This window comes from Manihot esculenta, chromosome 8, assembly GCF_001659605.2.
Source record: "Manihot esculenta cultivar AM560-2 chromosome 8, M.esculenta_v8, whole genome shotgun sequence".
Lineage (NCBI taxonomy): Eukaryota > Viridiplantae > Streptophyta > Magnoliopsida > Malpighiales > Euphorbiaceae > Manihot > Manihot esculenta.
This window is the reverse complement of record NC_035168.2, coordinates 31,450,493-31,461,757: the sequence shown is the minus strand read 5'-3', so window position 1 is coordinate 31,461,757 and position 11,265 is coordinate 31,450,493. Positions and strand designations below refer to the sequence as shown.

Sequence of the window (11,265 nt, the reverse complement as noted above, 5' to 3'; positions counted from 1 at the left end):
CCTATTACAACAAAAGAAAAAACAATATACAAAAACCATAAAAGAAAAAGAACTATTTAGTATTTACAGCTATTTTCACAAGTCGAGGGAACCTTCCAGTAAAAATGTGAATCCACTTTGATATTTAAGCTGGAACTCTTAAGAACTTCGTATGAACCACAATCAGATATTAAGAATAGTGTATAATAATCTGTTGCTAATGGCGCTAAAATGTTAGTACTAAATTTAGGAAAGATTAGAAATGAAATAGAAATGGAATTTGAAAACAAACAAAAATTCGTTGCTAATTTTAGCCCGAACAAATATTGTTAAAGCTAGAAATAGAAATGGAATTTAAATTGTAATTTAAAAACGACTTTCAATCCATTTGCAAAGATAAATCTATGTGAAAGAACTGTGATTTTTGTTGGTATACCAAACTGATTTCATGTATAAATTTTATAGGAGGAAACATCCAAATTTATTTAATATTTTGTAGGTTTATTAATGAGATTGAGTTGAAAATAATATAAAAAGAGATTATTTTAATTTTAAAAATTATTATGATTTTAATATTATTTAAATGCTTAAAAAATTAAATAAAAATATTTAAAATAATTATTATATCATATTTTTTTAAATATTTTTATAATTTTATTGATGTAATTGTTTTAATATATAATTTTTATTAAAATTATATGTGGGTTAAAATTAATATGTATATTTCATATATTAATTATAAATTATATTTTTATTGATTATTAACTTTTAGGAGTCGGAGTGGAAATATGATTATTTTTTTATTTTAATTTATATTTTTATGAATTTTATTATTATAAATTAATTTATATGTATAAATAATAAATTAAAGATTGATTGAATTAATTATATAATTAAAAATTTTATATATAATATTATAATATTAATATTTTAATATAGAATTAAATTATAAAATATATAAATATAATTTATAATATAATTTTATTTGAAATATTTTTCTCTATTTTATTTTATATTTTTTAAAATATTATTATTATAAATTGATTTATAAATATATAAATAATAAATTAATAACAGATTAATTGAATTATTTATATATTAAAAATTTTCATATATAATATTTTACTATAAAATTAAATTATAAAATATATATTATTATTTTTATATTACAAATAGAAAAAAATAAAATATTTTTATAATATAATTTTATATTTTATTTAAAAGTGATAAAATGATTATAAAAAAGTGGAAGTTACATTAAATAATACTAATAAAATCTAATTAAACATAAAATTAATGAGTGACAATTTATAATTATAGCTAAATGTTATAATTTTGAATTATAAATTCCAACCTTTTTTTTTCGAAATAGGGAGTGGGAACTTTCCACCAGGCTAAACCTCAGAGTGCTACAAATTCCAACCTTTAAATTTATATTTTATCTATTAATTTTATTATTGAAATTCATATAAATATATTTATATATATATTGAAGATAGTTTAGACAATAAATGACTTTTAGTAATGAAATGCAAATAAAATTATAATTTTTTTAAATATTATATAAATACAAAATTAACATAATTATTTAGCCCTTCATGCTTCATTCCCTTGTTATTATATTATGAGTTAAAAAGGTGAAAGATACAGTGTAACACGTGTCTTTTCAGAATAAATAAATAAATAAATATATATATATACAAGTTAATGATTTAAATAATATATTAGCAAAATATCTTATACGAGTGTATTCGATTCAAATTGAAAAAATTAATGGAATTGAATTATTTTAAAAATTTAATATAATTTTTTATTTATTTCAATTTAATTCATTTTTTAATTTTAAAAATTTCAATTATTTTGATTTGATTTGTTTTAAAAATTTAATATAATTTTTTATTTATTTCAATTTAATTCATTTTTTAATTTTAAAAATTTCAGTTATTTTGATTTGATTTGATTTTGATAAAAAAAATCAAATTGAATCGATTAGTGATAATATTATTTTTAATAATATAGAGAGATTAAATTATATTAAAATTAAAATATTTTAAAAATTAAAAAAATTATTAAAAATTCAAATCGATAAAATTGAATTAAATCAAATTGAATTAAAATTGATTTGGTTCGATTCGATTTCTAACTAAAATCAATTTGGTTTAATTTTTATAAATACCAAAATTTTAATCTTTAATTTATTCCGTTTGATTTAATTTTAAACTGATTGTATGCTGGCCATACATTCAATCATAATTAATAATTGATAATAAAGAAGAGGCAATTAGAAAAAAAATTGTGAAAATGTTTAACGTTTGAACAATAAGATATGCTACTGGCGAAGAACTTGAGATACACGTGCGTACATTAACTTTCAGGCTTGTGTTCTTCGGTGTGCTCCACTGCAAGCTGTCGTTGTAATATTATTTTTTTTTCTTTTGAAAATTGTTCTTGTGAAGAAAGTTCTATCATAAGTGAGATTAAAGTTTAGCGTCAATTTTATGAAAAATTTCACGTAGCAAAGTTAAAAAGCATCAAATTTCATTTATAAGTCTAATTTTATTTTTGAATAATCATAAAAAATATTTTAACTTTTAATAATCTATATTTTAGAAACAAACTTCACATTTTTAATTAAAAAGATTATCGTTTTGAATGACAAGATATTTTATTTCTTTTGATTTTGAGAAAGAAGCTTAATTATATAGTATATAAATTAAAAATAAATTAATTTGTAATTTTCAATATGTCCCGCTAGGAAAAAACAAAAAGCTGTTTAGCCCTTTAAGGAAGTAAAACGGGTCATGCCCATGTGATACACTAGTTATCAAAGGGATTTGTGGTTGTTCTGCTGCATACAAGTCTTTGGAAAGTGATATGATATGGAGAAATATTTTAAGTCATTATTATTATTTTTAAATGTAAATTGAAGATCGGACGAGTAGAAGTTGAAATTTTTTAAATGTATTTATTATCAAACTAAAATTGAGAGTACTTTTTAATTAAAATTTATTGATTAAACAGGAACGACCAACAAAGTCTTTAATCCGATCCCACGTAGAAAACTAGTCAAGTGCACTTGAGAGATTCGACTTGTTGCTTCCCACATGGACCCTTTGTCCTGATGTAAAGTCTATATTCATCGTATGTCATTGCTTGGTAAACAGCTGGCTGATCCTCTGTCACCAGTTCCTTAGCAGGTTCTATCAGCAGATCACTCTTAGGGTTGTAGAAGAAAGCAAGCGAGACTCGATCTTTATCAGAGTTCACAATCACACGGTGCTCTATGCTCTTGTAAATAGCATTGCTCAGCACCTGCATGCATATTCAAACACTACCCACTCAGATAACTGCATTAAACAGGCGCAAATTATGTGTATAGATTTGGTGGAGATGGCAAGCTAGTAATCACCTGAATTTGATCGCCTATGTTGATAATGAAGGCATTTGGGACTGGCTTAACGGTGACCCAAGTTTCGCCTCGACGGACTTGTAGTCCGGCGACGTTTTCATCTGGCAGGAGAATGGTCATACCACCTGGGTCGGAATGCGGTGAGAGACCAAGTGTAAGGTCTGGTTGGGGACACTTGGGGTAGAAATTCACCCTCAAGCAAGCACCGACGTTCTCTTCACCGCCGAAAGCTTTTAAAAGGTAGTCCTCTTCCAGCCCAAGGTTCTTAGAGAAAATTGTCATGAGTTTTCCACCAAGTCTGACCACTTCGCTGCCATATTCATCTATCAATTCCCTGTGATGAGTATCACCAAATTGTTAGATCAAGTATTATACTTTCAAGGGTTCCATGCTAGATTTTTCTCAAACTGTGGAGTTTCTGTCTCCAATAATTTATGAAACCACATGGTTTGTAATTGTACAAGAATTGACAAGTCATGCAAGAATTCCTAGGAAAAAGGTGCGTTATATTTTGGGCAACCTCTTTTGCTCGTGAAGAATGGTACTATGTATGTTGGCTGTACTTAGAAAGTGATTAATGATAAAGTCCTTTATTGCCCAAACAAAAGATATCTTTTAGTATACGTTCATCAAATTAATACTATCAACCATCTTCAACTAATATCAATTGGTTTTGTCTAATTGGACAATATTAAGATTATGAGTAATTTATCATTTTAGGCAAAGAATTTCAGAAAAAATGTTTCAATCCCATAAACTTGTTATAAAGTTTTGAAATTGACAAGAAAATTTCAACGCAAATATTTAAATATTGAAAAAAATTATTATTTAATTTTTAAATTACCGAAAAACTTACTGAAAAATATATTAAAATATTTTTAATGATTTAAAAAGTTCACTAATTAATTTTTTTTATTATTTTTAACTATTAAATATTATAAAAAAGTTTAAAATGATGATAATATAAACAGATTAATTAATAAATTTTTTAAAAATATAAAAGATTAATTAATAAATTTTTTAAAATTATAGAGATTAAATAGTAAAATATTTAATAATAAAATTAATGAAAAAATTAATTAATAAATTTTTTAATTATATTTTTTAAATTTGAGAGATTAATTAATAAATTTTCTTAAATTATGAAAAATTAAATAGTTATTTTTTTCTTAATGATGAAATCTCGTGCCTTTATATTATAAATACATACAGCTAAGTTATAATCAGTAAAATACACATAAAAAATTGAAATTCATATTTTCTTTTAAAAAATAATTCTTGAATCCATCCTGTATCAAATCTCTAAGCAAAAATTGACCTGCAAATAAAAAAAAATGATGAGATCGGTAGTAGTGAAAGATGCTCTTAACGAACAATACTAAAGAACTTAGTGCTTAAGGATCTAACACAGAGGTACAATACCTGCAGGAAGCTGGCACTCGAGGCCACTTGCTGTGGTTTCTCAGCAAAACTGGCATATAATGGAGAAAGAAATAGTCGCTCCAATCAAGAGACGCCCCCTTCTCCACGCCCAGTCGGCTACCGTATCCCTCGTAAGTGTCTGGAGAATTTGCATACTCCTGCTTCACTTCCAGTGGCTGATTAAAGAACTCTCGCCAGACTTCTCTCACACTCTTCAGAAGTTCAGGTCTCACACCATGGTTCACTATTTGAAAGAAACCCCACTTGCTGCAAGCGAGGGAGATGCTCTTCAGAGTCTCCAAACGCAGGGTTTGGTTATCAGAGAAAGCATTCTGGAAATCAATAACAGGAATATTCGCCTCCGTTGGAGACGAAGATGAAGAAACATTGTTATTCTTCACCGAAGGCCTATGAGACGCTGGCTTCACATAACGATGTGGAATTTGGCGTATGCCACTTTCAGACAAAGACTGAACACGAACGACAGGTTCGGGCCAACTCTGCAAGCAGTTCATGTTTGTTCGAAAGAGAAAATAGAAATTAAGTTAATAATCAAACAAGGATCTAGTGGGGTGGCGGTGGCCGGTCGGATCCTACCAGCTTAAAGCGGAAAGTACACAAGAACGTGCAGATTATGGACTTTACGAGAGAGAGAGAGAGAGAGAGAGAGAGAGAATTCTAAGATGTGGGTGTGGTGAGTGAGAGTGTGAAGTCTATATATAGGGATTGGGGGAGAGCCTCTTTTCCATAACGTGAGCAACAAGATATTATTTAGGAACTTTAATATTTTGTCTATTTCGTCTGAAAAGCTCGTTTTTTTTTTTAATATATTTTCGAAAAGTGAAAAATTAATTAATGAGTAAAAAATGATTTTTTATTATTTAATTATGTGAAAGTTTACCATAATTAATATTTATAATAAAATTATATTATATATAATATTTATATTCTAAAATTTATTCACTTTGACTCCACAAAGGCAGTCAGAAGGAAGGGATGATTTTATTCACGTGTCTTGTGAGGGTTTTATTTCTCTTAGCAACTCAATTTTCATCTTACATGCATACGTGTCTCTAACTATTGTCTTCATTTATTTTAAAAAAAAAGCACTTTGACCATTAAATTTCATATAAAAATGGCATGTAATTTTTTTAATTTAATTTTTAATTTAAAAAATTTAAAAAGTATGAAAATTATTAGAAACAATATAGTATTTTACATAGAAAAATTAATTTTAAAATGAATAGATGAAGTAAAAGCAAAGAGTATCTTATTTATAATTTTTTTGACTTAATTTTAAATAGTTTTTTGAGTTATAAGCTAAATAAAAACTACTTATAAAATAATTTAATTGATAATCTTATTTTTATTATCTAAAAATTATCTAAAATATATTCAAATCATAAGCACCGAAAGGCAAGAAAAAGATAATTAATTAAGCTATTTTCTTTTGCCACCTTTTGTTCTATGGATATACTCGTTTATTTTTATTTTTTTCTTTTTATTTTATTTTGTTATATCATAATCCATGTTTTTATTATTATCATCATTTTTCAATTTTACAAAAATATTGCGCTCTTAAAAGTAAGAATTAATATCCAGTCAGTTTGATTTAAAATCAAATCGAATTGAATAAATTAAAAATAAAAAATTAATATTTATAAAAATCAAACTGAATTAATTTTGGTCAGAAATTGAATTAAATTGAATCGAATCGATCTAATTTAATTTGATTCAGTTCGATTTGATCAGTTTAAATTTTTAATAAATTTTTATTTTTTATATTTTCTTTTTTATATTTTAAAATTTAATTAGAATATTTTAACCTTGATATAATCCAATATCTCTATATTATTGAAAATAATATATTATTATTACTAATTGATTCGATTCAATTTTTTTAATTTTTTTCTGACCAAAACTGAATTGAATCGAAATAATTAAAATTTTTAAAATTAAAAATCAAACCGAACCGAAATGAATAAAAAATCAAACTGAATTTCAAATTAATTCAGTTCGATCAGTTTTTTCGATTTGAATCAAATACTGCTCATTCTTATTTAAAAGTATTTGAATTGAATACTACTCATTCTTACTTAAAAGTATGAGTATGTGTTTTTTTTTTACGTCGTAAAAGAAAAATAAATTTATGATAATGGTTGAAGAACACAAAAAATGTTTCTATTTTGCTTCTCATCAACTCATTTTTTTTATGTGATTAATCAATTGGGTTTATGTTATTAGATATATAGGAATAGAATTATTAATCTTATTAGATTCTGATGTTGAATTTTTTTTATTAATTTTTATTAAAAAAATTAATATTTTAAGATCTAGAGAAAATAAGGTTTCATATGTGTATGAAAAAGTTTCGTATGGAAGGGTCACATTTCCCTCTTTTATTCCTTTTTCTCTTTTTTTTTTAGTGATGTATAACCGCAACCCTGCTACAGTGCCACCTGTCTCTGTCACATAGAGCAGTACGTACGGGCACATGCTTGTCCATTCTCATCAGGCGACCATTTAATTCCTCTCCGGTGCACGTCCTGATAGGGCCGCGGCATAGTTAGACCTGCTCTCCTACTCCCCGTCACATCGAATGAGCTAGGCTCTCCTCTGGCAGGTCCAGGTCCTTGGTCAGCCCGGCCTGCTTTAGGCGCGAATTGGATGGCGTGTTGATGGGTCCGCCTGTTAGTGGGCTCTAATGGGTTTTGGACATGTTTCTTTCTCCAGGGCTCGACTTCAGCCCGGATTCCAGAGGCCCAGTGGTCATCAAGTGCCCCTTTACCTCCTCAGTAATTTATTTCATGATTAATGATGGGGTAAATCCTTAGGTCTCAATTATGACTGCACGATCTTAGGGAGACTTCTGTCAAAACGTCTCTTCTCTACCTTTACTCTTTTTAAATTCGTATTCTCCATTTCTCTCCAGATTCTTCCTCTCGCTCTGCTTTTTCTACTCCGTATTTCCTATTTTCTACAAAATTTCTTCTGAGGTACATCTTCTATTTCCTAATGGCTGCCTTTCGAATCCCTGATGTCATAGGTTTGAGGTCTACCGTCACCTCTGCCACTATTATCAATTTCTTTTCCGCCGATTACATAGACACCTCCATCTATAGTATTAGGGCTTCGTATCGCAATGAGAGGATCATTCTTCCCGTTCCTCTGCTAGCAGGTTTGATGGACCCCCAGCAAGATCGCAACTTGATCTTTTATGTCAGGCAACACGATTTTGGGTTAACCTTTCCCTTCTCTTCCTTTTTTATCGAGGTTTTTCGTCACTTTGGAGTGACCCCTTACATGCTATCTCCAAATTCCATCCTCTTCATGTGCTTCTACGAGTCAGTTAGCCTGTGCTGGGATTTTGCTCCTTTTGTCGCTCTATTTTCCACTTTTTTTTGTCTGATTCGGGCAAACCACAGGTTCTGCTACTTTGCTCCCTGGGGAGGGTTGTCCATCTTCTCGAGGTACAAAGATTCAATAAAAGGCTGGGCTGAAGTTTTTGTGGTAGTAGAGCTGAAGGAAGGCGCTGGAATCAACTGGGATGTTAATCTATCTTGGAGGGAGGTTCCTAGGGTTGTAATAACCTTCCTCAGCTACCCTTGGTGGACCAGATCTGCCTTCTTTGACTGACCTCTGTCTCAAGAAAGTATGATGTTGAGAAGTGCATGTTCGTGTTCAGTCTCCAGGACTGCTAGAAAGTTGGTACTCATTAATGATTGTTCTTCTGCCTTTTTCTTTTTTCCTCTTTTTTCTTTTTTCTTTTAAGTAGTATTTCTTTCCTTTTCATTGTGTTTGGCTTTAACTCGGGTTGTTTTTGTTTTTCCAGCTTCCTCTGTGTCAATAGACAAAATTAGGCCTCCAAAGAACTTCACCATATCCCGAGAGAGTATGAAGGCCACTTTGGAGGCCTTCAGGCCGGCCAATCTATTGCAGACGTGACCCGCGAGGTTTTTCATGCCGTCTCCCCTATTGTGCCAGGCTGGACTGCTGCCCCTGCTTCTTCCCAGGCACTGGTGCCTGTGGCTAAAGGCTCTAGATCTGCGGCCTCCAGGGCCTCCACTCAAGGCAAGGCTCCGGGCTCCTCCAAGTCTCCGGTGGCTTTGAAGCCCAAGTCCACCCCCAATCCAGCCTCCTGGGAGCCCATCACCATTAATGAAACCATAGAGAGCGACTCCAAAGGGGGATCGAGGTCGCTCCTCCAACGATTCAGTCTCGCCAAGTTGCTACCACCATTGTAATCAGCGGGGTTACCGGTAAGCGAGCCCAGGCTTCTGAGGCCTCCCCTGAAGGTCGGGTTGTTAAGAGGGTGCGCGCGGCCGAGCCTCCAGAGACTGTTCTTCCTTCCCCTACTAATAAAGGGAAGCAGGCCGTGGGGCAATTGTCTTCAGCTCCCTGACAATGAGCTCCTCAGTTTTGCAGAGGTGACTCCTGGGTCCATGGCAGCTTCTGTTGCCGAGATGCTGCGTGAGAAGATGTTTGAAGGGGTCTGTAACGACCCCAAAATCCGGACCGCTACCGGCGCTAGGATCCAGGTCGGCATAAGGCCGCCGGGACCCGTAGCAAGCCTAACATCATCCTGTAAACCTGTTTAATCCCATACATGATCAACAACAAACATAAAAATTTGAACTTTTCTTTCCATTCAATCATTCTTTCACTCATTTACCAAACTCAACCTGTGCATGCACTATACATAAACATAGTCATAAACATTAACTCCTCTTTGGAGTCTCATCATTGCCCCACTGGGGTGACATAACATGTATTGAGTTTGGTTTACAATAAACATCATTAAACATTAAGATCATGTATTAGAAGGGATTAACGTAATACTATGGTTAAGCACAACTATAAACTTTTATAAGCATTATTACATGACTGTACTCAACATAACATAACAACATTTATCATGTCCACTCTAACTATTACATATCCATGACTTCATTACTCTTGCTGACCTCCTGGTCTACCCTGTACCTGCAAACCTGGGGGTTAAGGGAGAGGGGTGAGCTACTAGAGCCCAGTGAGCAGAATAGTAAAAACATATATTAACATTCATGCTTTCATGAAATGAGTCACATTACAGACAATTCACATCAAGGGTGAACCTGTCACCAATTAGTCCCAGCATCATATCCATGCCAGGCCGTAGAATGGGGTCCTGGTCTTCCTGTCATATCATAACATTACTTACCATTTCTCCAGGGCCTCATTTGGCACCTGGTCTTCGCATTCCATATCGTGCTAGGCCGTAGAATGGGGTCCTGGTCTTTCATTCCGTGCCAGGCCGTAGAATGGGGTCCTGGTCTTTCCTCAGGGACTATTTGGATCATACAGCATTCGCCCACATCCACAATAAAGAATGCAGTGCAACATATTCGTGGATTCTAATGCAACAACCTATTATTTCCCATGGCATTCGTGATGCATGAATCATGCTGAATCATTTATTATTTATTTTAAAACGTAAAGAGTTATTCCACTCACCTCTGGTTAGCTCAGATCAGACACTGGGGCAGCTGACTCACTGCTGGGGTCCTCGGTTCGTCGGGTCCAAACCTACACAGGTGGACTCAAATGAGGGACCAAACATCTATGAACATAACTCTGAAAATACTCCCCAAAAATCCCCTAAAACACCTTAAAACATCCATAGAAAACATGCAAAGGAGGGCTGAACAGGGCACGTTCGGCGGCAGATTCGGCGGCCGAAAGGCCCTCTAGAGCCGAAACTCATGCACCTTCGGCGGCACTTTCGGCGGCCGAAAGTCCCTTCCAGAGCCGAAAGTCATCTTTCGGGGGCAGGGTTCGGCAGCCGATTCATGCTACCACAGGCAGGTTCGGCGGCTGAAAGAACCTTCGGCGGCCGAACCTGGTTTCTCCCAGAAGGGTAGAAACTCAGCTCAACATGCATAAACGCCTCCCAACACATTCAATCATGCATTTTCCTATTCTTCAACATGCATCCTCAAGCATACAAGCTCCTAGGGGCTTCAAACTATCCTAAACCCCATCTACAACACATCAAACAACCCACATTGTTCATAAACATACATACACCCATAAACATAACAATAACCTATTATGCATTTCTACCCCATAGATCTTCATAAAAACTAGTTTGAAATATGCAAGAAAGGTTGGATCTAAGCTTACCTCTTGAAGATCGAGAGGAAAGACGATCCTAGCTTGGAGGTAGGGAGAAATCCACTCTTTGGTCTCCAAGCTTCCAAACTTGCTGTTTTTGCTCAAATCTCTTCAAATCAACAAAAAGCTTGTTAAAACGTGAGAGATCGGAGGAAAAACATAAAAAACGAACCAAAGGAGAGCATAAACTCACCGTGGCCGAAAATGGGGAGAAAACTCGCCCGTTTCGGCCATGGAGCTCTTATATAGGGCTGGCAGACCACCTTTCGGCAGCCGAACGTGCCCCCACATCTCATGCAAGT

The 11,265-nt window shown here is 32.7% G+C and overlaps 1 protein-coding gene across 1 annotated transcript; it reads right to left on the bottom strand.

Moving 5' to 3' along the window:
* Nucleotides 1–2,937: 2,937 nt before the first annotated feature.
* LOC110621746 (jasmonate-induced oxygenase 2) lies at nt 2,938–5,479 on the bottom strand. Its single transcript, XM_021766031.2, has 3 exons — nt 4,811–5,479; nt 3,389–3,722; nt 2,938–3,291 (listed from the first exon to the last, which is right to left on the bottom strand). Exons 1-3 carry the CDS (start codon nt 5,323–5,325, stop codon nt 3,046–3,048), a joined length of 1,095 nt encoding a protein of 364 aa, XP_021621723.1. The 5' UTR covers nt 5,326–5,479; the 3' UTR covers nt 2,938–3,045.
* Nucleotides 5,480–11,265: the final 5,786 nt, after the last annotated feature.

Coding starts and splice junctions, on each gene's coding strand:
- LOC110621746 (XM_021766031.2), bottom strand. CDS start 5,325: ATGAACTGCTTGCAGAGTTGGCCCGAACCTGTCGTTCGTGTTCAGTCT. Junction 3,723..4,810: donor CGAGTGCCAGCTTCCTGCAG/GTATTGTACCTC, acceptor TACTCATCACAG/GGAATTGATAGATGAATATG. Junction 3,292..3,388: donor ACATAGGCGATCAAATTCAG/GTGATTACTAGC, acceptor ATATGCATGCAG/GTGCTGAGCAATGCTATTTA.